This window comes from Alligator mississippiensis, chromosome 2, assembly GCF_030867095.1.
Source record: "Alligator mississippiensis isolate rAllMis1 chromosome 2, rAllMis1, whole genome shotgun sequence".
Classification (NCBI taxonomy): Eukaryota; Metazoa; Chordata; order Crocodylia; family Alligatoridae; genus Alligator; species Alligator mississippiensis.
The window spans coordinates 78,096,532-78,123,577 of record NC_081825.1 but is presented as its reverse complement, the minus strand read 5'-3'; the positions used below and the strand labels follow the sequence as shown (position 1 = coordinate 78,123,577).

Sequence of the window (27,046 nt, the reverse complement as noted above, 5' to 3'; positions counted from 1 at the left end):
GTCCAGATGACGCAGCTCTGTGGGCTCGATCCAGCCAGTTGGGGCACCTCTGTGCTATAGCATTGCAAAGTCTTATGTAATTTACTATCCTCAGCAAAAGATTCTTTTTAACAGTGTTTTCAGCAAGTCTCTTTTCTAATAAGCCTCTAATGTTTGAATTATTTTTCTGCAAATATACAAACTTGCATTTTCCTAATTTTTATTTGTATGAAAACAACTTTTCTCAGGCTTTCTGTTCACCTAGTTTTTGCTACACTCTGCTATCTTATCCATGAATATGTTAGTTTAGTGTTTAGCTATTTATGAAATGCAAAGCAGATGAATAAATATGGATTTGCAATGATTCCCTAAAGCACCCTACTAGACACTTTCCTCAAATGAAGTGTAAGATACATCTCAATGCCATTAGTTCAATATGGTCCTTCAAGCTGTTTTCATGCCAGATGACAACTTTTATTCACAGAAGTGAGAGATGAAAGAGACTTATTTGGCCATCAAGATCACTTCCCTGCCAATGCAGGACTGGTCACAATGGTACATTTTTCAGATGTTTTGTCTCTAAATTGTGAAGTTAACACTGCCTTACTGTTACACTGGATCCCTCCGCCAGGAAGTTACCGATACATGGACAAAACTCCAGTTCTTTTAGTTAAGGGCTACCTTATAAAGGTTATTTATTTCTCCATGGTTGACAGGACCAAGGCTATCATGCTGGAAACCTGCAGTATTTCTACATAGCACCACTTCAGTGATGCTCAGATTGGGAATGCACAAGTGACTATCTTTCCGGATCCAAACAACTGAGATGCCATTTGAAGTAAATTGAGCAGCTGTCCACACTATAATCACATGCTCTCTGCTAAACTGTGGTAAGTTTTGTTTCCTCTCAGTGGAGATTCAACAATGCCCATTTTGGGCTCTACGTGATTGGTTCCCCTTTTATTGGGTTCAGATTTGTCCTTAAGCCATGCTTCGCATTTCTGACTCAAAGGGTCAGAGTAGGAATTAGACTAGTAGCCCAATCCAACATAACTTCTCCTAGAATCATCATGATAGATTATGACTGTCTTCATAACAGAGTAAGCACTGAAAGTTAAAAAATCAACCCATAGCAAACATAAGTTGAAATGAATGGTGTAGTCTATACTTCTCAGGGCTATTGTTTCTGGATCCCTGCAAATTCAGGAAGACATTTCTGTTATATACAGTTCACATTTTCACAACTGCAATGTCTACATAATTTTTCTTTCTTGTTTTATGAAGGCTAAAATTCTCGAGGGGAAAAAAGTGCTGATTTGAAAATTATATTTCTTACCCATATTTGAATCTTGTTCAGTTCAAAGTGTTAGGAACCAGAGTATGGGTGGCTGGGGACAATGACCTGACACACAGGTGAGTCCAGAGAGCTGGGGGTCCCGAGGTGCCAGGAGTCAGAAGTAGAGTCAGGAACCAAAGCCAGACCTGTTGCATGTGGCCTCTGGGAACTAGCCCTGATTGCCCCACTAGGATCAGCTGGGCCCAGAGCAGCTTCAGGGAATGAATTGCCCTGATTCCTTAATTGGCACTGGCTGGGCCCAGAGCCCTGATCTGGCCTCATTAAACATAGTACTAGGAGAACACATACAGCAGAGGCAAATTTAGCCCATAAAATTATGTAAACTGGCTCTCAGTTCTTTTATGTTCTTCTTTTATATGTATACTTGTATATTGTTTCACTATCTAGAATATTCTACAGCTTTGGAGAAAAAATGTAGATGAACACCATAAGTGAAATTACTAATTTATTTGGAAATTTGTTGGACTCCCGTTTTTCTGCTTTCATTCCATTCCCATTTGTATTTCAGGACATCTGTTCTACATAGGTTATGAATTTCTACATCAACTTAATGAAATACTAGGAAATATGACTTTCTCTTTGTTTCCTGGAACATGGCACCATAATACTGGCTGTCTAGATTCCTTTGTAGGATGTGAGAAGGATATGACTCCAACAATTTGACTTATTTGAACATTATTTCCCCTTATTTTAATGACAATTTTGCTATTCATACTACTTACAAAATTTATCTATATGCAAACTTTAAAGTAAAATATCCTTTCAAGCTTCCCCTTTCCCCTGCTTCCTGTCATAACCTTCAATTTTCACTCATCTGTCATCTGCCTATTCCATTTTTGGTCTTAGTGCATTTCTTTTGATAGTACCATCTTTTGTTATCTATGTGATTCACCTTACTAGTTTTATTTGAGTAACATCTGTTGTTTGAGTCCTCCTATTTTCTTCTGTAGAAAATAAATGAACTTAGCTTTTTCTCACCATACAAAAGCCACATGCTGCTACAGAAAACTCCTACTTATTACTAACAAGAAAATAGAGTGGCAGCCACTAGGAAAATAAGAAATCTGTCACAGAGGGAGTCATTGGCAAGGTCCAGTTTACGGTAAGGGCATGCCAGAGAGAACAAAGGAATTGGTATGCTGTTTGTGCAGACTTTGGGAAAGTAAACTAGAAAATGAGAGCCAAGCAGTGAAATAAATTATGGATTAGAAACTAAGAAGTCCTACACTAAAGGTGTGCCAATTGTGCAAACAGATGAATCTATAATATTGCTACATTTGGTGGGTCTAAGTAGCAATCTGAATGATAAAAGAGGCTGAATAATAATGTCTAACTGCTAGTATAAAAATAGGCCCTGCCAGATGTGAGCAAAGAATGTGTCAGAAAAATCTGTATTCATCTGATGAACAACATAGTTTCTATTCAGCCAGTTACAATTGAAAATTTTGAAAGTACTCTCTCTGATACCCAGGAAAAATGGAGTTATCAATTTGATCAGTTCATGACCATTCATTACAGGAAGGCAAAAGCCATGAAGAAAGTGTAGTAACTCCCAACAGTCAAACAAGCACATTTTCAGAAAATGTTTTGATCAACAAATTATTTATTAGCCAACTTACACACTAAAGAAGAAGTGTAAGTCTACATGAAGTGTAAAAGCCATAGTCACAGACCAATTTGAAACTAAAATAAAACATCTGTCCAGTTTATTGATAACCAAAAAACAAAATTTCAAGGAGCAGAGACAACAAAAGAGGCAGAACAGTCATAGGCAGTGCATGTGGCCTCGGTTTGGAAGACTGCTGTATTAATGGAAGAAACGGACACTGCAGCAATGCATGATTAAACGAAGGCTGCATGTGGAAAGATCTATAGGAAAGGAGTTAGGCAGACAATGGAATGATACTGCAGCTGTGGTGAAAAAACCCAGGAAAATGAGATGAAAAAGAGCACGCACTTTTACTTAAGATGAGATAGGCTGGATAAGGATAAATGTCATGCTTCCTGTTTGAAAATACAAACAACAAGAATCACAGAAAGGTATTTGAAAGAAATCTATATGGAAAGCATTAACACCACAGCAGTTACTAGAAAGGAAAAAGCTCACATAAAATTTTCCTTTTTATCAACACTGTATTAAAAATGGATTTAAAAAGAAAAAAAACATATAGGCTAGATATAAATATATTTTAAAGAGTTTAATAATCAAGTGTAATGCTTGAATAAAGCGAGAGTTTGCTTTCGCTATTTCAAGGACAGACACAGAGAAATCAGAATCAGACCTACCATTCCTAGCAGGGGGATTCCAACATTGTACCAATATTCAAGCTAAACTTTTTCCCAAAGAAATGTAACTGTATTAGCAAGTTTCATTCTGCAAGCTTAGTCAACTGTAGTGATACTGAGACCCAATAAATAAGTTATCCAGCTATATATTTTCACATATGGCTCTTCACATCTTTTCCTATTATGTTCAATATCTCCACTCACTTCTTGTTTGCTTAAATGGGTGCTGGTTTTGACCTACATGGTTTATGCCTAGGATACCTTAGCAATATCCCCTTTCTTGCATGCCATGCCAACAATGTTGATTTTTTTAAACTTGTAGTATTTAAAATGTATGCAGGCTAGAGGTACAATATAATTTTAGCGAAGAGCCTGATCCCCTGGAATGCTCCTATACCTAGGCCTCGATAAGGCAGATGTAAGGTATCTGTTTTCACATGTCACAAAGAGGCAAGGATGTGGTCTCTCTTCTCTGGAGCAAGGAGCAGTGGCATGAAGTATTCTGTCCAGAAATTGCAGCAGAGAATCCTGTCTGCTTAGGAGCATTTGGGCAGCAACAGTGCACACAGTCTTGAGTGTTGGGTTGGTATCAGGAAGATCTTAGTACTTAGCCTAGAAACTTTGGCATATCTGCTTTGGAAAAGTGAACCTTCCTTAGCCCAACGAAGGGTTTTTGAACCCAAAAGCTTGCTTAATAACTATTCTCCAACCATTTGGGTTGGTCTAATAAAAGATATCAAATTCACCCAAGGAACCTTGTCTGCCTATGTCCTTAGACCAATACGGCTACAACCTAAACCCCTGAAAGTTGAACCACTGAATTTCTTTTCTTCCTGTTTCATGTGCTGGTGTAAGTGTCACCATCGAGAGTAGGGGGCTTGCTATCAGCATACTGAATGGCACCAGTCACACCTGAAGACTCAGGAAGGCATTTTTGCACTGATCCATATGTTCGTCCATGGTTTTGTGCCGTTGCTTTTGGTTGCTTGTTTGTGTTGTGGTTGTGCAAGGACTAGAAAATTTTGGAAAAGTTTAGATTCTGTGATAATCATGTGACTCTCAAATACCTGGGGTCATATCTTTAAAGATATTTAGGCACCCAATGGTACAGATAGGTACTGAACATGATTTTCAAAGGCACCTAGGCACTTAATTCCCATTGATTGCAATAAAAGGTGTCAAAGTGATTTTGAAAATCCCATAATTAATGTAATCTAACCCCATAATTGATTTAATCAAAATTTTAGGCACCTAAATACCTTGAGATTGCGAAGTCTGACCCTTGGGGTATCTATACACACACTCCAGGTTGGGGGCTGGGGGTAATCTAAATAAAGCAGCTCTCAGAGCATGTCACGTATTCAGTTCCCTGCACTTCAAAATGGCAGTGGGGGAGCTTTAACTAAAGCTCATTTGATAAGCTTTAGTTTAAAGCGCCACACTGCCATTTTGAAACACAGGGATGCTGAATACATGTGACATGGAGGCTGATGGAGTGTACTAACTAGCAGCCTCCACATCACGTGTATTCAGCATCCCTGTATTTCAAAATGGCAGTGGGGGTGCTTTATCATGCATCAGAGAAGAGCTCCAACATGTGTATAGGTGCCCTGGATGCCTTGGGTTATGTACATATAAACAAGTTGTCACAGGGTAATGGGAAAATGGAGATTTACTACAAGTCGGCTGCTCCATGGCAGTGACCTATTCTTATACTTCTCAATGGATAAGTTAACCTGAAGTAATTTACTCTTTCACTTTGGGCTAAGCTGCCATAGGTTAGCTTCCACTTAATGTGAGGTAACAGCATGTACGTGGGCAGCTATGACAGAGCAATTGGTAGTTTCATTTACTTCTACTCCATGATAAATTGTTTGCATGCTCCTGTTCTTAAATTTCTTTAGGTAGGCATTTCCTATTGGGTGATATATGGAGATGCCTTGTGTGTAGAGAGGATACTGAATGTTATACTTGACATTTTATCCATCTTATTTTATAGTATTTTTATTTTAAAATGATAAATACATATACAAAGCATGCATATAATTCTCTTTTCAGTTATAACTGTGTGCATATTCACCTGTCATTCAATTCTCTAAATATTTAAAATTGAAGGAGAAATTGTGAGAAATTCTAGGACAAAATGACATTGTGAATTTTAAGCCCTCTGAAGACTTAGTGAATATTACCCAAGAACAAAACTTAGTAAAGTTATATTTTCATAGTATGAGGAGCATCATTAAACTAGACCTCAGTGGGCATGTCCACATATGCATTTATACTGGCTTAAATTTACTGTGTAGTAAGTTACTGCACAGTAAGCAGGAATAGGCCAGCATCTACATGTACAGATGTTAAAGTGCATTAATGCTGTGTGTGGACTGATTTAGGACTAAAGTTACTCCATAGTCAATCCACACACACAGTATTACTGTGCAGTAAGGTGTCTACATGTGTGTTACTACGCAGTAACTAATCAGCCATAAATTTTATACCTTCATAACACAGGTATCAAATTTACATTCAAGTCACAGTAAGTCACCATATTTACTGCACAGTACAGACATGAATGTATAGTGCAGACACATACCAGTACTGAGCAGTAAATTTGGTTACTGAACAGTGAGCAGTAACTGTGCACATGCAGACATGTCCCATGCCTATCAGGGGTTAAGGTATCCTCACTTATACCCTTTTGTATTTTACATACATTTAATACTAAATTGTATTTAACAGAAAAATGAAATTACCAGTGCATACATTTACAATGAAATCTCTCGTTGAAGAATAAAGGCTTTGGCTGAATATTTTTATAAATGTATTGTAACAAAATACAATATTAAATCTGCTTGGAAATTGTTATAAATATATGTGCCCAAGGTAAAAATATAAGCAAGCCAAGCAATAAACAAAGACTTTACTAAAACAAACCACATGAAGACAACCAAAGTTCTAAGCTACTGATATAATAACAAATTGTTCATAACTAGATGGGCAAATACGAAAAAATGAAGTAAATGTATATCTGTAAATTCTGACATTCAAAATATATTGTGCGCAGTAAAAAGTATGTGAAAGAATAACAAAATTATAATCCAAAATCCTTTGAAAAAGCAGAAGCACGCAACACTTGAAAATAGAAAGAAGGAAAAAACATGTTATAGTATGTACAAAGTCAGAATGACAGCTCCAACTGAAGATTGGGTACCAGGGGAATTCTATATTTCCTTCAGCACAGACAGTAGAAGAGGGAACCTCATTAGTGTTTAGAAGAAAACTCTGTGACCTTGGCATACCAAGAATACATTTCTACTTATGGAAAGGACTTACATTTCATTTTCATAAAATTATGAAGCAACTGGGATTTTTTGACCTAGAGTAATATTGATGGCTGGCTAAGACTGTACTTAGGACATGAAAGCAAATTATTACGTATTTAACATGAAAAAGAGCAACAAGTAGAGCAATTCAATAATGTGAGGCTAGAAGTTAACTTTTTCTCTATGGCAGAGACTGTGTGTCATGTATATTACACCATTCTGAATAGGTAATTGCATACATAGGTAATATATAGGAGTTGTCTCAAATCTCTACACTTATCACAAGAACACATTAAAAAAAATAATATCCCAGACTTTCATACAAGCAAGTTTCCTCGCAGTCAATGTTCTGTGCTAATACACTTCAATACTAATTAATTAATTTTGCAACTGCGCTATTACAATAATTTCTACTATCAGATTCATGTAGCAAAAGTACCATCTGGGCTAGACCCATGGGGTAAAAGTTTATTATTTTAATAGGAATTACATATCTACTTTTCTATATGGTGTGCTGGGAGTTTACTACGTGGGGTGACTGTGGAAAGGAGTGTAAGAATTAAAAGAAAAATGATGACTGAAATGAATGGTCTCCTTTGAAAATATTTCCTTTCAAATAAAAAACATTTCTTATCCCTAAAGATTTTTCTAATCATACAAGAGAAGTAAAATAAATATGTAAACAAGATTGCCTCTAATTTTAACGGCTATAAAGCTGTATATTATTGAGAGTATGGTTGCCTTGCTCTCAGATTTGTAAGGTAGTTTAACTAAAACTAGGCATAGAAAAAACAAAGATCTCCTATGTCCAAGGCCCTTGCTGATCTTAAAGGCTGAATACAGACAGTTAAAAAGCCCGAGGCACAATGGATTCAGTCTGCACAGCTTTCTTTAAGCTGTGCAGTTTGGACTGTTAATGAACAGAATACACGTTCATTCATCAGTTGGCCAAAGCAGGCAGCTAGGTCCACTGACAAGGGCCAGAAGGCTGGGGATGCTTTGTGCACACCCTCCAGCTCCACTGGGCTGCAAGTGCCCCAGCCCTGCCCCCTCATCAGCCCCAGCCACCCCCTCCCCCCAAGCTGTAGGTGGGGTGGGCAGGGGAAATGCCCCCCCCGGCTCCTCCCAGCCAGGGTCTGCACAATGGTGGGGGGAGAGAGGGAAGCTACCAAGGTGGGGGGTTTCCCCCCCATGCAGCTCTGCCAAACTGTAAATGCCCCAGCCCTGCCCCCTTGCCCCCCTCTCCCCCACCATGCAGACCCTGGGTGGGGAGAGCTGGGGTGGGATGCATTTGCCCCTTCTTCTGCCCCCATCCCACCACCAGTGGCGCTGGGAAGGCTGTTTCAGCTCTAGGACAGCCGGGGGCAGGGCCACCCAGCTTGACTGGAGCAGCCAAGCTTGGGAGGAGCCAAGCCTGACTTTTGGGTAGGGGGCAGTTGGGGGGGGGGGGGGGGGGCTGCAATACACCCTGGGATGCCAGCAAACTAAAGCCTAACTTGTGTCTGATGGGGATATGGGGCAGAAGTTCAATGACTGTGTCACGGCGGGGTCCTTGCGGAGGGCCATGATCTCCTTGAGGCCCTCTCACCGTGCTACTTCGGCCCGAGGGCACCCTCCATTCTCGCCCGCCACGTCTTGCTGGAATATGTAATAGGGAGGCTGCCTTGAGTTTCCTCGGGCACGTAAGCTCCTGGACCCCTCGTGGGTCGCCCCGTACGATGGGTGCTACTCAAGCACCCCAGCCTTATGGGCTGTGCGTGGCTCTTACCAGCCCCTAATACCACGCCCCAAGCCTCGCAGATGTAATAGACGTTGTTAGGTCTGTACGCCCGCTTCCTGGGCCTCCTCTATAGTGTAGCCCACTCTGGGCTCTCTCTCTCGCACCCAGCCTCTCACTGGGACTCTCCTGATGGTGCGGTCCCGCTCAGGGACTCCCTAGTGGGCCCCGGCCCTTCCGGCCAACCCTACAGGTACCCTCTCTGACCCCAGCTCACCGCGCTGCTACTCCCCGTCTTCTCAGGGCAACCGCAGCACCCTGCCTCGGTCTGAGGGGTGTTGCCGCACTAGCCTGTGGCCAGGCTCGCTATGCCCGTCTCGGGCTCCTCGATATGGCCCCTCTAGGGCTCCTCAGTAATGGCCCTTCTCTAGGGCTCCTCAGTATGGCGCTCCCCCCTCTTTGGGGTTCGCCGTGCCCACCCTGGGCTGCTCAATGAAATTGCCCCTCGCTCTGGGGCTGGGGTCTGTGTACCCCGCGTGCGATCCGGGGTCTATGTCCCCCGTCTGCAACCTACCGGTTGCGCCCACGACCCGCTGGCTGCGCTCCTCGCCGCCAGCTGCTCACGCCCTGGCATGCGAGCTGCGCCTTCCCTGGCGCTATGCAGATAATGCGCCCTCTTGGCGCTAGGGCACCCCACACTCTCTGGGGTCCCTATAGTTGAGGCCTCCTCCAACCCCTACAGCCTCACCCAAGCCTCCGGGTGTAATAACAAAGTCAAACAAACTCAAGCCTCCTGGCTGTAACACAAATGCAAGCTCAAGCCATCTGGCTATAACTCAAACCCGAAGCCCTATGGCCATAACAACATTGCTCCATATGACCATGGTACTTGCTGCTAGGCTCCTTTCCACATCCTCACTCCCAGAGCTCCTGCCTCCCAGGCTGCTGGCAGAAAACTGCTAGCCTGGCTTCAGCCCTGGGCTTTACAAAGGCCAGGCCCTGCCCCCTTCTGGCCAGCTGCTCCTGATTAGTTGCCTCGGCAACTTGCAGCTGTGCTCATTAGGCACTGCCAGGGCTCTCTCCCTGGCAGTTTCTCCTCTCCAGGAGCAGAGCACTGAGGTGCCCTGCGACAGACTGGTTTAACCTAAATAGTTAACTTTGATACTACATCCATCCAGGTCTATCTTAAACCAGTTCCTGCCATTTTGAAACCCCTCTATATGTACCGAACTGTTGTTCTGTTACAGGTTTAAACTGGTTTCCGATCACGTATACCAGTTTGTATGTAATGTCTGCCCCTAGCTCAACACACTGGATTGAACAAAGCGGGTTCAAATATAGAAAGAAAGAAGGGGCAAGGAAATAAAGTCTAAACTCAAGGAGGTCAGCCAAAGAAATAAGCAGAACACTGAATGTCACCCCGGGAGTCCCAGCAACTTGCAGAGCTCTCTGTTGCAAGATCTGTGAAGATGTTAGGATGTCCTCTTTATCCAAGGATCATTTTTGAAGCATTTGGCCATTGTTAAGGCAGTTCAGTGGTGAATTTCTGCACCCATAGCACTGGAGCACTTCAGAGGCATCTGGAATACTTCAGATGGCATGTCTATCCATGGCCCAAGTGTGAGTTTAGCCAATCAACCCCAACAGACAAGACAGTACTTGTATTTACAAGTTTTTTACTCCTAAGTACTGCAGATGCAGACACTGATGTGGCTGGCTTGGGCATGAGTGTGCTTCAGTTCAGGGGCTATCTGCCAGCTAGCCCTGCACAGAAGCACCCTCGTGCCCCAACCAGCCTCTCTGCAGCACGTTGAGCTGGGTCAGAGCAGTCCCAGGCTGGCAGGCTGATGGCCCGGAACCCAACCTGGGCAGTCACCCTGCCTGCTCCAACCCAACTCAATGTGCTGCACTTCTAGGCACATGTGTAAACGCAGCACCTGGGAAGCAGTAAACTCCGGCTTATCACACCAGAGTTTATTGCTTCAACTTAATTGCACATGTAGATGTGCTCAGGCAGTATTTGGCTTAGTCTTGAACTGAGTAACTGTTCACCAATATGAGTAAAGAATCCAAAATTTGGTTCTAAATTAATAAATGAAGGAACTAGGCAGGGCCTGACCTATTCAAGCAGCTCTCATTAAGTGTTACAGCATGTATTTACTAAATAGGTTGCAGTAGAGCCTGAAGTCTAGAACTGCTTGGATTTTTTTGGCAAAACAATTTAACTGAAAAACTGAAACTGCTTCTGAAAATATGACAGTTCAAAAATTTTCAGCGACAAGTTTCTCTCAGATCCACTAAAGAATTTCTGCTCAAAACGAAAGACAGGCAAGCACACACAGAGAGGTCTACAACACATTCTGGAGTACCCAATATCTTGATGTTCAGGGCATCCCCTTAGAAGCTTGTACTCTGTCTGGCACAAAGGCTATTTAATATTGTATATAAAAATGAACAGCTCCAACAGGAGAGAGAGAGGGGGAGAGAGATGAATTCTATGCTCAGGTGATCATGACCCTTAGCTGAGATGTGGGAGAATATGAATATATAAATAATATTACATGATTCAGACAGTGTGGAATAGATCCAGCAGGAGAAATTGAAAAGCCACATCTCAGAATCATCAAGTATGGTTGGGCCTACACTCCCTTGTGATAAGAGAGTCCTGGGTTCAAGGTTCAGCTCCAAATCAAGCAGAGCAGGATGATACGAATCCACATCTCCCCCATCCAAAGCGATTGGTCTTATCACCAGGCTATTAGCCACTTTGAAATGGGAGTAGGTCTCTAACATTTTTAATCACAAACCCATGAAAGACTTTAGTCTCGGCCCATCAACTGGCCTAATTACCTAGCCTAATTTCTTGAACAGCAACTTTTTCTAAAATTTAAAAAATATTTATGACAAGACTCCTTGCTCAGCTTTACTGATGGCATTGTACAAACACATGTAGACAACCCTCCAGAAATGTAACAAAGCTGGGACTATAAGCTCTCCTGTTCAACTCAGATCAACAATCTCTCTATTTAGCTACTAAAATTATTTTTTATTCAGATTGCACCATGACTAAGGCCTAACTAATAAAAATACAATTACTGTTATTCCATTTCTTTCCACTGCCCTTTATAGCTGCTAGAACATCAGAAAAATATAAAAAGAAACCTAGAAACACACGTTTCCTCTCTAAATATATCTTAACCTATGTTAATGCAATTGAAATTAACATTGGTAATTGAGATTGTCATATTAACATACCCAAGCACTGACACATCTGCCACAGGTGGTGATTTTGAAATCCCCATAGAGATCCTTGATGGCACCAGTTGTAAAGAATCCCTCCACCATCAGCAAAATTCCATATACAAAGAATGCAGCTGCTATACCGTAGATCACATATTTGAAGATGTCAATCCTGTGCAGGAAGAAAGGCATTTAGTTTAATAACTGTTTAATGCTGACTCAGAAATGTAAGTGTTTGATAATGAAACCCCCTTGCAACAGCTTACCTCAGATAGAAACTCTTTAGTTATGATGTTCTCTAACAATAACTGCATTTAAGGACACTGCTTATTTGTCATGTGCCTGACACCTGAATGTTGACTATACAAAAAATATGGGTTCTTTTTACTTAAAGCTATTCATAAATTGTTTGGAATTCATAACAAAGCACAATTTAATGCAAGTAATTTAGAATGTCATACTCATTTGATTTTATTACTGTGTATATGTTAAAACGACACAAATACTGAACACATTTTAATTAGTAAAAGCAATTCAAAACGGGATTCTATAATATTTTCTTATCTAAAAAAACACACTTTTCAATCATGTATTAAAAAGAAAGAAGTTATGAAAAAAGAGGTTCCTTCACAACCTTCAATAAATTATTCATTGCTGTACAGTTAGTTACATTTAGTTCTCACATGGCAATGTTAACCCCTGTTATTATTTCTCATTATCTCTAATGGGCAAAGTGCCTGGAGACACTGATTGAAAAAGTGACCCATAGCCATCATTTTGAACTTGGCCCTCAGTACTGTTACTCGTACTTGGCAAAACAGTTATAAATCCATATAACACTTTTTCATTTCAAAACTCTCCAAAAACTATTGCCATAATCCTATTGCCTCATGCTAGGATTACTAATTATCTGTGTTACAACAGAGTTGAAAACCCCCTGCTGATAAAAGACATTGATAGTGATGGATACTGTGGGAAACAGAGACTAAAGAGTCAGCAGTCTAATTTTTGACAAGGCATAGAAGGCACTTCAAAGATATTTCATATATGAATAAAATAATAAGACTGTATATCTAAAACTAGACATATGGTTTTGTCTAAGAGAGTTTTTTTCTAAGTGGGGGTGTTAAGCCACCTTTTCACTTTCCCAACCCTTGGCAGATCTGAGTACTTGAAGGGTTGCCAGCACAGCATACATAGCCTTGGATAGTTTAAATCATCGGAGATCCTCCAGGCTGCATTCTAGCCCCCAGCTGAGGTGGATCCAGAGGTGGGGCAGTGGCACAGTCACACTCCCCTTACAGATGACACCATGGGAACAGAAGCCAGGCACTTTTTTTAAGGCCCTGTACCAGGTAAAAAAATCCCCTTCCCTCTCCCTTCTCCCTTCCCCACTATGTTCAGCAGCACGTCCCCTCCTATACTCCCCTCCCCACCCACTGCTGGTGCTGCTACCACAGGCTGACCCTGGGGTAAGGGAAGCTCCAGAGTCACTCCTGCCCCACGTTCAAGCCAGGCTGCATGGGAGCCAGTCTCAGGCTGGGACAACAGCAGCAGCAGGCAGGTTCTTCCTCTCTGCTGCTCCCCCAAAGTGTTCCTGCCAGCCCAGAAAGCAGGCTCAGGGAGGGGGAACCTGTCTGATGCCACTACGGATGCTGTCCCCAACCAACCCCAGCTCCCCACACAGCCCCTGCATAGCCCTGACTAGAATGGGGCAGGAACAGCTGGGACAGAAGTAGGATGTGGACACATGTTTCAGTAGAGGGGAATCTGAAGCTCCCCCAGCCCCTGAGCCAGCCAGGGACAGTGGCAGCAGTGGGCAGAGAGTGGGGTATAGGAAGGAGGGGATGTCCCACTGAGGACAGAGGTAAGGGGATGGATTCTTACCTGCTTTGAGCACTTGAAAAAAACACCTTGGCTGCTACTCTCATGGCACAGTCTGCCTGCTCCAGTCGGGGTGGGAGGAAATGGAGGCTGAGAGCAGGGGACTGCAACCACCCCTGCTAGTCACTGCTCCCATACCCCTTTTTTTAAATTCTGGATCTCCTATAGCCTCCAGCACTGCCTGGAAAATCCTCAGTGGAACTTGTCACAACCCTTTCTCCGACAAGTCCAAATCACAACCAAATGATCCCTCTATCACTGGGACTTGTGAAAGGGTTTTTGCATCACTGTGGTGCTGAAGCCAGGGAAATCCCAGGGGAAAATTCCCCCAGGAAATGTTGTCTTTCAATACTGCTACATTCCATTTATCAGATGAAAAGGACCCAGACTGGGGGTAGGGAGGGTGTGAAAATCTGACCAGAATTACGCTGATTATAGAAGACCTCATAAATTAGGTCAATTCTACCTCTGGCTTTTTGAATGTCTGTACCTAGGCTTACTGACCCATTTATAGGATCATTTTCAAACTTCTCCATTAAGACCCACCCTCTGTTATCTCTCTCCCCCATCTAATTGCATTCATCCTATTTAGTGTTGTGAAAAGAGCAGGATGATTCTATCTCCCTGCAACATGTTTGAAACCCTTGGTGGTGGCAATGTTCATGTTTGTACCCACCATACAATTCCAGCCAGTTCCTGAGCAGATGGAAAGGCCAAAAACAACACAGCCAGGTAGAAAAAGAAAATAAGATGGGTATTTAAACTTGTAAGGTGAATTTTACAAATGCAAGAAAAAGTGAACATGATCAGGATATCTGGGCCAATACTTCTCCCCTTCACCCCCCCACACCCAATGTCATAATCTCTTCAGGAACTTGGTTTTAAACCTCACCTACAAGAAGCAGCTCTCATGTAAGTTTTAAGGTAACAAGCTTTAAAGTCTGAGTACTGTATCTTTGATCTCAAACAGCTGGTGAAATTGCAGGTGATACAAACTGAGACTCAAAGTCACACTTTGCATTTCAGATGTCTCAATGTAAAGGCCCAAAGCAGGTGTCTTAAGTGATTTTGAGACTACTTAAAATCTTGAAATAAGTTTATTAAATGTTAATAAATGAATTGGCACCTGGATGAGAGCAAGATAAGTGTTATTACCAAACGGAGTTAGCACCTAAAAATACCTTGAATAACATTTTTAAAGGGCAATTAACTGAAGAGATCTGGTAAAGAGACATACTACGCTTTTATCTTTAACAGTACAAATGTGCAAATATTGAAGTTACTCTCACATTTTTTTTTCAGCTACCTTTCCTTAGTCCACAATCAGATGAATATAAAAAGTCAGAGTTGATATTTTTAGATAGGATACCTCAACTAAAGATATAGACATTCAAGAGGTAGGTATATAGTCAGTTATCTACATTCTAGAAGTTTAAAAATTGTTTAGAGAATTTCACATACATTAAAGTTCATTGTTTGTTAACATGTTTGTTGTTATTATAAAAATATCTCCTTTTAATTATTTTATAACAATGCAGTGAATTAAACATTTGGTTTATACAGAAACACTGAACAAATGATTTGGAAGCTAATCATGTGATCATCTATACTGATAGATATGGTGGGTGCAACTGTGAATCTGAGCTCTCAGCTGCTACCATTGGGTGCATCCAGATGAGCCCACACATACCTCTTCCAGCATCTCAAACCCTTTTGAGACTGCAAGAGGCACGTGTGGGAACAAAAAAGTGTTCCCCATGCTGCAAATTTGCAGCAGGAGAGCAAAATTAGACCCCTGGGAGGTCATACTATACGCCGGGGGGAAAAAAATGGGTCAGGCAACCAGAGGCAACTGGGGGCTCGGTCCTTCACACAGACGCTCTGGTAGCCTGCCAGAGCATCTCTGTGTTTGGCCCTTTCCCCAGTCCTGAAACATGCTGCCTGCCCATGTGAGGCAGGCGGCAGTGCAAGCTGCAGGGACCTGGGCCCGGCTTCTGCTAGGTAAGTAGTGGAGGGTTGTGGGGCGGGTGGAGGGGACCTTTGAAATGCCTTTGAAGCTCTACAAAGAGCAGATGTTCACGCCCCAGGAATGACTTACAAAATGGCCAAATTGCTTCAGAAATGACCCTTGGAAAAAATGGGAACATTATGGAGCACTTCATGAAGTGCTTCCTAAAACATCTGCACCCTTCAGCAGAATGGACAGGGAGCTACAGGCAGCTTTCCACAGTACTCTACTCCCCACTTCTCCCTCCCCCATGGGGGAGGGGTAATGCAGGGCAGACAGGAAATGAGCACTGCCCCATCATGCACTTAATTGTCCTTGAGAATCTCCAGAGACTGGAAGCTAAGAAATATGCTGGGATTCCTGCTCACTAGCCCCAGGCCTGGAAAGCACCTCTACTACATGTTTTCACAGCCATTTGGGAGGATAGTGGGGAGGGCTCCATATCTGTCTGGTGGTGATTCCAAATTGGAGTGGAATTGGGCACTCTTCAAATGAATATCATATCCAGATATTTAGTAAAGAAACACCATCCTATTAAAAAAAGATGGGTCATAAAAAAACAAAGAATGAGCCCCATACTGTTTCCACTGATTTTAAAGAGAGTTATGGACCCATGCTTTACTTCAGTTAGAGAAAATGGGAGATTTCTACTGCCTTCTGTTGAAGCAGATCAAGGTTCTTAACCTTGTCTAAATTAGGATTTTTCAGATTCAATATTCCTATTATTCTGCAGTGTGTTATTTGAAGCTATACCAATTTGGATTTGGAAGTCAAAAATGCGTAAGAGTAGCATTTTCAAAAGAGATTTGTTGGTCAGCTTCTGAAATCCAATGGTTAAACTCCTAGGTTACTTTGAAATCACAACCTTAGTCTTAATATAGACTCTCTCCAAAATGGTACAACTCAATCCATGCTGGCACCAGTGAAACACCTCTGCCTACTTTCCGATTTGTCAGGTAATTCTGATAGGGAAATGGCTTGAGTCCATTTAACCCTTGTATATATATAGTACCACTATATCTGCTAGTAGAACTGCACATTTTGGTAACCAGGGACCACCCTTCCTATGTCAAGAACATCAGAGTATGCATGTGGGCACATGTGTGTGTGCAACAGAGAGAGAGAGAGAGAGAGAGAGAGAGAGAAACAACTTAAACCCTAAAGGTTCATTGCTGCTTACAAAGGACGCTGGCCTATTTCAATAGCTGACAGCTAAAAGAAAACTTTTTCTTCAAATGGTACTTCAATGTCTGGTGTATCTCTAGAACTAAAAGGCTAGGCTTTCAGTATTGCTCTGTATCTCTTGCTTAGTTGTAAACAGGACAAGCCTCTGCACAATTACATTTGGGACTATAGTCCAAGCAGTTGGCTGACTCTGGCCCTTATACATTGTTGCTCTAAGGTAAATAAAGAAAAAAATAAATGCCATCCTTTCAAATGCTCTGGATAAGTCTTACTTATCCAGCTAGAATACATTCAGAAAATGTGGATGGAGTGCTTCTGCACAGAGAGACTTAAAAAAACTAAATACACCTTCTAACCCTCTCTCCCCACCAATTCTAAAACCTTTTGAAGGGATTAAAGTGTGTGTGCATCTGGATCTGCTTTGTGAAATCAAAATACCACAAAGGCAGGACTAGTGAACTATTTAGTCAAGACTTGAGCCTTTATGAATTAAGTTGATGGGGATAAAATGGCAATAGAAAATATTTTAAATTGTTATTGATTAATTGAAAACATAGTATCATAGTACTTAGGGTCGGAAGGGACCTAAACAGATCATTAAGTCCGACCCCCTGCCCCAGGCAGGAACGGGTGCCGGGATCATATCATCCCAGTCAAATATTTGTCCAGCCTCCTCTTGAAGACCCCCAAGGTAGGAGAGAGCACCACCTCCCTTGGGAGTCCATTCCAGAGCCTGGCAGTCCTAACTGTAAAGTAATGTCTCCTTATGTCCAGCCTGAACCTTCTCTCTAACAATTTGTGGCTGTTATTCCTAGTAACCCTGGGTGGTGCCGAGGGGAACACAGCCTCCCCCAATTCCTGCTGGTCCCCCCTGGTGAGTTTGTAAAGGGCTACCAGATCCCCCCTCAGCCTTCTCTTGTGGAGGCTGAATAGGTTCAGGCCCCTTAGGCTCTCTTTGTAGGGCCTGCTCTGTTGCCCCTTGACCATGCGAGTGGCCCTCCTCTGGACCGTCTCAATGCTAGCCACATCCCTCTTGAAGTGTGGCACCCAGAACTGGATGCAGTACTCCAACTGTGGCCTTACCAATTCCGCATAGTGGGGAAGGATCACCTCCCTAGACTTGCTTGTGATGCATCTATAGATGCACGACAAGATGCAGTTAACCTTACTGACAGCTTCCTCGCATTGGCAGCTCATGTTCATCCTGGAGTCAACAATGACTCCAAGATCCCTTTCAGCCACTGTGTTGTTGAGAAGGGTGTTCCCCAGCCTATAGGTGTGTTGCTGGTTCCTTCTCCCTAGATGCAGCACCTTGCACTTGTCTGTGTTGAATTCCATCCTATTCTCATCCGCCCACCTCTGTAATTTGTCTAGATCTAGATGGATTCTATCCCTCCCCTCCAGCATGCCCACCTCACCCCACAACTTGGTGTCGTCAGCGAATTTGGACAGCATGCATTCCACCCCCACATCCAGATGGCTGATAAAGATGTTGAACAGTACAGGCCCCAGGACCGAGCCCTGGGGGACTCCACTGCCCACATCCCCTCAGGTCGAAAACGACCCATCCACCACCACTGTCTGGGTGTGACCATCTAGCCAATTTGCCACCCATCTGACTGCATAGGCATCAATGCCACAGTCGTCAAGTTTTTTTAAGAGAATGTGGTGGGAAACCGTGTCAAAGGCCTTCTTAAAGTCCAGGAAGACGACATCCACCCCGACACCCTCATCCAGGGACTTTGTGACCTGATCATAAAAAGAAACCAGGTTAGTCAGGCAGGACTTGCCCTCAAGAAACCCATGTTGGTTGCCCCTGAGCATTACTTCCCCTGCTAGGCCCTTGGAGATGTAACATTTTCTGTTACAGGCTTTTTATCTGGTGGGGAGAGTAGTTGTACATCTCTGTATGTGTATACACAAACATACAGAGGCTAAGGGACCTGAACCTGTTCAGCCTCCACAAGAGAAGGCTGAGGGGGGATCTAGTGGCCTGTTACAAACTAGTCAGAGGGGACAAGCAGGCACTGGGGGAGTCCCTGTTTCCCCGAGCACTACCAGGAGCGACAAGAAATAACAGTCACAAGCTGGCAGAGGGTAGATTCAGACTAGAAATCAGGAGGCGCTACTTCACTGTCAGGGTGGCTAGGATCTGGAACCAACTTCCAAGAGAAGTGGTGCTGGCTCCTACCCTGGGGGTCTTTAAAAGGAGGTTAGATGAAAACCTTGCTGGGGTCGTTTGATCCCAGTACTTTTTTCCTGCCATGGCAGGGGGTCGGACTTGATGATCTGCTCAGGTCCCTTCCGACCTTACCAACTATGAAACTATTAAACTTTATATGTGAGTAAAGTAAAGGTGAAGGATTACTTACATAAAAATTGTGAAAAATTACCTTGATTTCCATTAATTCCTAATTAATTGTTTAGAGAATAAAAGCAATGTTTCATATAATGTTTGTAAAAAAGGTGTGCATGTTCCAGACCTAATCAAAACAGACCTGGCTTTTCACATGAATTACCCTACTCATACTCCCATGGGGGTCCAGCTATGCTTGCAGTGATTTTAATCAAACTGTTCTGACTGTACAATTATTCTTTTTTCAGTTTTTTCTAGTGCTGGTTATTAATTATTCTACATTAAGCAGACTTCACAATTCATTTATCTGAATTTGGATTTTATCCAACATGAGGGACATAGTAACTGCCAGGTTCAATAAACACAGGTCTACCTGAATGAAAAGAACAATAAACTTCAATCATGGAGTAGTAGGGAACTTCTGAAGACCCTTTAACTGGCTCTTTAACTGAGGAACCACCACCCAATTCCCATCTGTAATCTAAGTAAGAGATCATCTCCAAACTAGAACCTCTATCATCACATCTTCCTTCTTAACAATAAGGATGAAATCAGTCATCACAAAAAAACAATTAGCACCCATCTACAGGGGAGAGGTTACTAGCACATCACTTAAGTGAGTATTTACTACTTACTTTCCTGCAACCCCCTTTTCTGTGGCCATTTCAACAAGTCTCTACAAGTCGTTTAGGGTGCTTTACTTCCTTCTTATACAAACAGAGTATCAGATCCAGTTTCTGATTTGTTTTTGCTGTGAAGCTTTACCTCCAAGGTCTTGATAGACTTGAGTCCTTATACTGGGATACAACTGACTTGCACTTCTGGCAGCTCTGCTTCTGCGCTCAACACAAAGTTCATTCGCTACCGGCTGCTGAAGTAGATTTCCTCTTACTGCATGATAGTATTTCCATATGGGTCTATAGATACATTTCTTCACATAAGGAGGTGGTTGCTACTTGTGTTCTGGAACAACTGGTAAGAAGATTGTCCAGATTTGGGCCAAGAGGATGGCCAGGAGGCATGAATATTGTATTTTCTTGTACTGCAAGTACATGCATAACTAGATTCAGTTTCTCACAAGCTGCCAGACCCAAAATTGGTGTCACCTTCCCAGGTACCACAATGAATGACAGCTTGTATACTTGTGTTTACACTGGATACTAGCAATGCAGCCCCATTTCACTGGTATATTTTTTTCTGAATAGCCAGTCTTTTTGATATTTATTGGACCCAATTTTGGTCTCTAATTTTCTATATTCATGGTCTGGTGAAATATGAATGAGGTCCAGTGTCCAATTCGAAGTAAAGCATTGTTCTTTGCACTTCCACTGGTCACTCTCATTGATTTTGCTCAATTTAGCATATCTATAAAAAAATCCTCTTCCAGTTTATACTCAACCATGTACACCTAAGGTTTATGCTTTTGGGATCTGCAGCACCTGGCAAAATGGTTTCTCATTACAGTTAAAACAGAGCTTTCCAAATTCAGTGGAACATTTGAGGCCATGTTGCCTTCCACACTTGTTTGTTCTCTCACTTCTAGCATTCTGCTTACCAATGGAAAATTCCACCCTGTGAGGTAGCTTCTTACAGCCGAAAAGTCCACCCTGTGAGGTGGGGGGGGGGGTGGGGGGGTGTTGTAGCCGTGTTGGTCTAAGGACATAGGCAGACAAGGTTCTTTGGGTAGATCTGATATGTTTTATTAGACCAACTCAAATAGTTGAAAACATACTTCTTAACAAGCTTTCAGGTTTAAATACCCTTCGTCAGGCTCAGAAAGCATCTGCAGTTGGTGTGTGCTCTTCCTGGATGGAATAAATGGCAAAGAAGCCAGAGGCTGATTTGCATGAAAGAAAGGCAGTCAGTGAAGATGTAAAATGAAGAGTGAGGGAGAGAGAGACAGGCTGGGGGGGGGGGGGGCAGGGAATTTTTTATAACTGGTAGCTGGTGAAGAGGTACCTGGGGAGTCAGATGTTGGGCAGGTTATAATGTGTCATAAATCCAATGTCTATATTTACTATTTAGTCCATGATTTTTTGTATCCAGGAGGTTGATGAAGTGAAGTTCTTAGGCTCCTCTATGAAAAGTGTTTTGTAAGTTCCCTTTGAGTATTAGAACTGAGAGATTGCAGAGAGAGTGGCTTTTTTGTGAGAAATGTGCCCCCACAGGTAATTGGGTATTTTTGTCCTTAACAGATTTCCATTGTGCATTCATTCTGGTGCACAGTCGTTGCTTGGTCTCTCCTTCGTATTTTCTATCAGAGCATTTGGATGAGATATATTGCATTCCTGGAGGTGCAGCTGTAAGATCCAGGAATGTTGATGGTTGTGTTGTGGGGTGTAGTGATTGTTTGAAAGTGCCACCTGGATACCATGTGAAGAATTGCACACCACTGGCTATGACATATCACCCCTCCCTGGAACCTATACAGAAAATCCTCAAACAACTGCAGCCTATACTAAGAGACCCCCACATCACCCCACAAGAGAGCCATGTCTGCCTATGTCCTTAGATCAACACGGCTACAACCTACACCCCCACCTCTAATTAAAGTACCACCCCCTCACCCCCAGACCACATGTAAAAGCATCCCTTAATTCAGTATTATACTGATTTATTCTTTCTCCTATTGTTTGTTTGCATGTGAAAAAATAGAGTCTTTCAAGGGCCACATTCTTTCTTGGCATGCAGTACTTCTCAGATTTGTACAGTATTATACTTAATTTCATGTTCTGAGCTTCTTCAAAGGTAAAAGTCTTATAAATAGCCAGGGTTTCCTCCCTACAATATGCAAGAAGATTGAAGATTTAACATTGGCATTTTTCTCTTCTGCCCCTGTGGCTCTTAGGTATACTCAAACTTTTATTTGAAAGCTCTCCAGTTCTTTGCTCTATTGTCCAGCATAAGGGCTAAGTACAAACAGTCTAAAAGCCTGAGGCAGAATCAGTTCAATGTAGGCAGCTTCCTCTATGCTGCATAGGTTGAACTGATAATGAACTGAACAGACATTCAGTTTTCAATTGGGAAAGGGAAGGGGAGGCCTGCACTGACCCTGGCCAGTGGGCAGGAGGTGCTAGAGCACATCTGTCAGCCTGCTGGTCATTGTTGGCCCAGCCAAGTGTCCCCGATTGTCTTCCCAGTACATGGCCCCAACCCCCTGCTGTCTTCCCACAGGGGGATTAAGGAGTCACCTTGTTCAGGTGCTGACCCATCTTGGAGGAGGCTCCCCCTGAGGGGGTTTCCCCCAGCCTGGGTTCCCCAGCCCAGGCAGCCCTGGGGAGGTAAGGGGAAGTCCCCTCCTTACCTTTCCCAGCTGCTGATTGCTTCAGCTGCTGCCACAAGAGGGAGGCACCTCCCACCGGGGTGCCTGCCCAAGCAGCCCAGCATGGAGGCACTGGGGAGCCTCTGCCTTGGGGGGCTTCCCCTCACCCTAGCCCACGGTACCCCAGCCCAGGGCAGCCCCTGGGCGCTGAGGGGGATTCTTCCCTTCCCAAACCCCAGAGCTGCTTTCTATATCCCCTACAAGTCTCAGGGAAAGCCTAGGGCAGCCTCAGGGAGAAGAAGGAAATTCTTCCACTCCCCTGGAACTAGTTTTGCCTCAAACTCACAGTAGCTGAGACAAAACTGACTGCAGAGGAGGAGAATTTCCCTCCACTCCCTGAGGCTGCCCCAGGCTGGGAGACCATGGGCTGGGGCTCCCTGGTGCTCCTGTGCTGAGTTGCATGGGCAGGCACGTGGGTGGGAGGAATCAGAAGGGGGAGGGGAGAATTCACCTCAACTCCCCAGCTGCCCCCCAGCAGAGGGGAGGAGGTAGGACTGCCAAGGGTCAAAAAGCCCCCCACCACAGGGGCACTTCCCCCCCCCTCCCCATGTGCTGTCCAGACCCTGGCTAGGGAGGCCTGGGGGTCTGTTCCCCTGCCCCCCCTTGTCCCTATTTGCTGATGGACACAGGCAGAAAGCAGGCTAAGAAGCAGAGGGACAAAGCAGCCCAGGCCTAAAAAGCATCCTGGGATTGCTGTGGAGCTGTAAGGTAACTTGAACCAGAAAGGTATCTAAAACAGAAGTTCCATAAACTGGTTTGACCTAAAGTCTGATACTACATCCAACCAGGTTTATCTTGAACCAGCTTTGGCCATTTTGAGAGTGGTTTGTGTGCACTAAACTTCTGTTCTGTTACAGGTTCAAACCAGATTCTGATCACTTAAACCAGTTTACATGTAACTTCTGTCCCTAGCCCAGAAGGGCAAGTGGAGGTAGCAAAACCTACAGAGGTCTTTGTCCTTCCATATGTCTTTGTTCTCCACTTGCTCTCACTTTCCAACTTTTTTTTCAGTATGGAAATCAAATTCTTCCAAGTTTTCTCATTCACCACTTCTCACACCATAGCTGCAGTGACTCAGGCCAGAAGCCAGGGGGCACTAGAGCACCCCCACTTGGCTGAAACATGTAGTTTGGGCCAAAGCTAGACCCTCCTATCCTGTGTGGGGGGGCTTGTGGGGGAGGAGAAAAGCATCCTGGGATGCTGTGGGGGGCTGTGAGTTAACTTAAATCTGGAGGGGATCTGGGACAGAAGTTCAATAAAATGATTTAACCTAAATCAGTTAAGTCTGATACTACATCCATCCAGGTTTATTTTAAACCAATTTCAGCCATTTTGAAAGCAGTTTCTGTGCATCAAACTTCTGTTGTATTACAGATTTGAATTAGTTTCCCATCACTTATACTGGTTTATGTGTAATTTCTGTCCCTAGCCCGTGTATTGATCACTAGGTTCAGTAGACACAGGTATACATGAATGAAAAGAATAACAAACTTTAATTGTGGTGCAGTCGACAATTTCTGCAACCTTTCTGGCTCTAATTGGCTCTTTAACTGAGGGACCATTTTTTAATGGTCAGCCTTTGTAGATTAAATAATAGAGCATCTCCATATTACAACCACTATCACTACAAGAGACATGAGGAAAAAAAAGATCTAGAGAAAACAGTCCTCAAAATAAAGCGGTCACTTTACTTTGCGATATTAGTGCACTAACACCCTCCAAAAATAAACAGATTGCAGTTAGATATAGAGATGCACACACAAGTTAGAGAAGGAAAAAAAGATGAAATTATCTAGTTCACTCACATGTAACTTCACCCTACATTATATTTTACCTAGCTCTCTGGCAAATCCTATTGCAATAATAAAATAATAACCATCACACGTAAGTTTAACCCAGAAGGCTCTATGATCATCTAAAAGCTGTGGGACTTCGAAAAAGAGGCTATTGTGACAAATTGTATCATGTATATTGTAGGTTAATCTATGCGAATAATGGAAAGCTGAATTTGTAAATTGATAAAAGATTAAGGTTATTAAACCATTCACAAAGTTGGAGAAGTAATTCCAGACAGGGTTTCATGAAGAAATGACAAGCAATGTATAGAATTGCAATGAATATTATTTCAAAGGTGAGGCAGAATCTCCAGATGGCTGTAATAGAATCTCTTCCCAGATGCCTGGAATAAGGGAACTGCAAGGAGAAAGAAACAGTGTAAGCAAGCACTTTCAACTGGTTGCTCCTCAGCTGATACAGCAAAATATCAGCAGTCAAACCTGTTCGTTCATTTTATAGCTAAAAGACTCAATCAAGATCATCGAGTCTGACTTCCTACACAACACCAATGATTGAACCTAACCCAGTAATTTCTGCATCCAGGTGCATGATTTATAGACTTAAGAACAGCTGTGCCTGTTAATAGCTAATGTTTGATTAGGTCCCTGTTAAATGAAATCTTTAGTTACAAAAAAAAAAACCCCAAACCCAAAAACTGATTGCCATCCTCAAAGACTGACGGAAGTTGAGTCCACACAGAACTTAAGAATTCCAGTGGGTTCAAGCTCTGTCAGGAGTGACAGTGGTAAAGTTACTAAACTGTGGCAAGTCAAGATGTGGGGCTATCTGGTTTAGGAAAAAAGATGAGATTAGCTCTCTTTATACTCTGATAACAAACTGAAAACTCACTTGGCTGGCACTCCTCATTATCCAAAGACTTTGCATTTCCCCTGAGGCGGGCTTTCAATCAATAGATTGAAGGGGGAAGAGAGGGTGGCATCTTAGAGATTAACTCATTCATTAAAGCATAAACTTTCATGGGCAATAACCTACTTCATCAGATACGTGATGAATAATCAACTTCAGATGTCTCTCTGAATGAGTTAGTCTTTAAAGTGGCACCTTGCCCTACCTTTTGGCTTCAGACTAACACAGCTAACTACCTCTCTCATATGGTTGCAATGTACTTGAAGATGACCAACATAATCTGCCATCAACCTCTGCAGAGACCTCTCCTATAAAATCAGTCCAATTTTTTAATAGAGATGTTGAAGAGGCAGTGCAAAGGGACACAATTAAAAGCCTAATCTGTATTCTGGTATTTGTATATCCAAAGCTGGTCACTGCCACATCTTCCAATGTCATGCATTAGCTCATAATAGGCACCAGTTTTCCAGTTTTCATGTATTACAAGCTTCTGCCTGATGTTTATCAGCCTAGCTCCACTGAAATAAATGGACCTACGCTGATTTCACCAGCCAGCGATCTGGTTCATAGAAAAAGTGTCAATACTGACCCTTTCCTGTTTTTTAAAATGGACTGAATATTGTAGGAAACATGAAGTCGTTATAGTGTGCAGTTTAGTCATGGTTCACTTCCATGCTAAAGTACTAAAAATATGTTGCCAATAAGCAGAAATTAAGACATTTTCCTATCAGAGCTCCTCTATACTGCTTTGGAATGCTCATAACTCAGGATTCTAAGCTTAATCAAAATATACACACATTTTAAATGCTTAGTTAACAGAAACAATCATCCCTTTCAGTTTGCTTTGTGTCACAATTCTCACACTGAGCAGAGAGCACTTTGAATGACGGATTTGTGTGTATGTATTTCTGCTTCAATAAGGGATAATATCTTAATATTTACAGTGGTCTGAATGGTGTACCCAGCTATTACATATATTTTTTTTACATTAATTACCTAATACTTGGCAAAATTATGTAATGTAACTTCCACAAATACAGATAAAAGAATTGTCAGAATGTGGGTTTTGAAAAAGATTAGAACTATAAATAAACTCAAAGGTGACACAGTAAATGGAACATTACATCTTTGCATAAATGTAACCTATTACAAATACATATTTCCAAGTTAAAGAGAAATAAATGTAATCCTCACAAAACAGGAAATAGATTATGTTGCAATAGAAGTCACTAAGGACATCTATATGTGTGCGCCAGGGTGGAAGGCGGGGGTGGAGGCGCTTTAATTAGAGCAGTGCTGAGAGTCACTCTAATTAAAGTACCCACAGCATCACATGTAATCGGTGTCCTGAACTTCAAAATAGCAGCAGGGTACCCTCACCACCATTTTGAAGTGTGGGGACACTGAACAGACGTGACGCAGAGGCTGCTGAGGTGCACTAATTAGCATGCTCCAGCAGACTCAATTAATCTAATTAGCACATCTGGCATGTGTGTAGGTTAGTAGATGACTGGCACGTGTGTAGGTGGCCTAAAATTCTGATTGGATTAGCATAGCTCAGTTCATTTTTTAAAGGGTAAATTATTTTTTTATGTCTGAGCTATGTACTTCATAAACAAAGTCACAGAGTATAATCAGTGAGATTTTACTTTGGCAGTGGGGCGATCACAGAATGAACCTTGTAAAATT

The 27,046-nt window shown here is 42.5% G+C and overlaps 1 protein-coding gene across 7 annotated transcripts in view; it reads right to left on the bottom strand.

Moving 5' to 3' along the window:
* GPM6A (glycoprotein M6A) overlaps positions 1-27,046 on the bottom strand; it is a 419,024-nt gene that overhangs the window by 40,623 nt on the left and 351,355 nt on the right. For all 7 annotated transcript variants that reach the window (XM_019481375.2, XM_014600918.3, XM_019481378.2 and 4 more), the window contains one exon: positions 11,915-12,071. In XM_019481375.2, the coding sequence (XP_019336920.1) occupies positions 11,915-12,071 (157 nt within the window). The remainder of the gene's footprint in view (positions 1-11,914; positions 12,072-27,046) is intronic.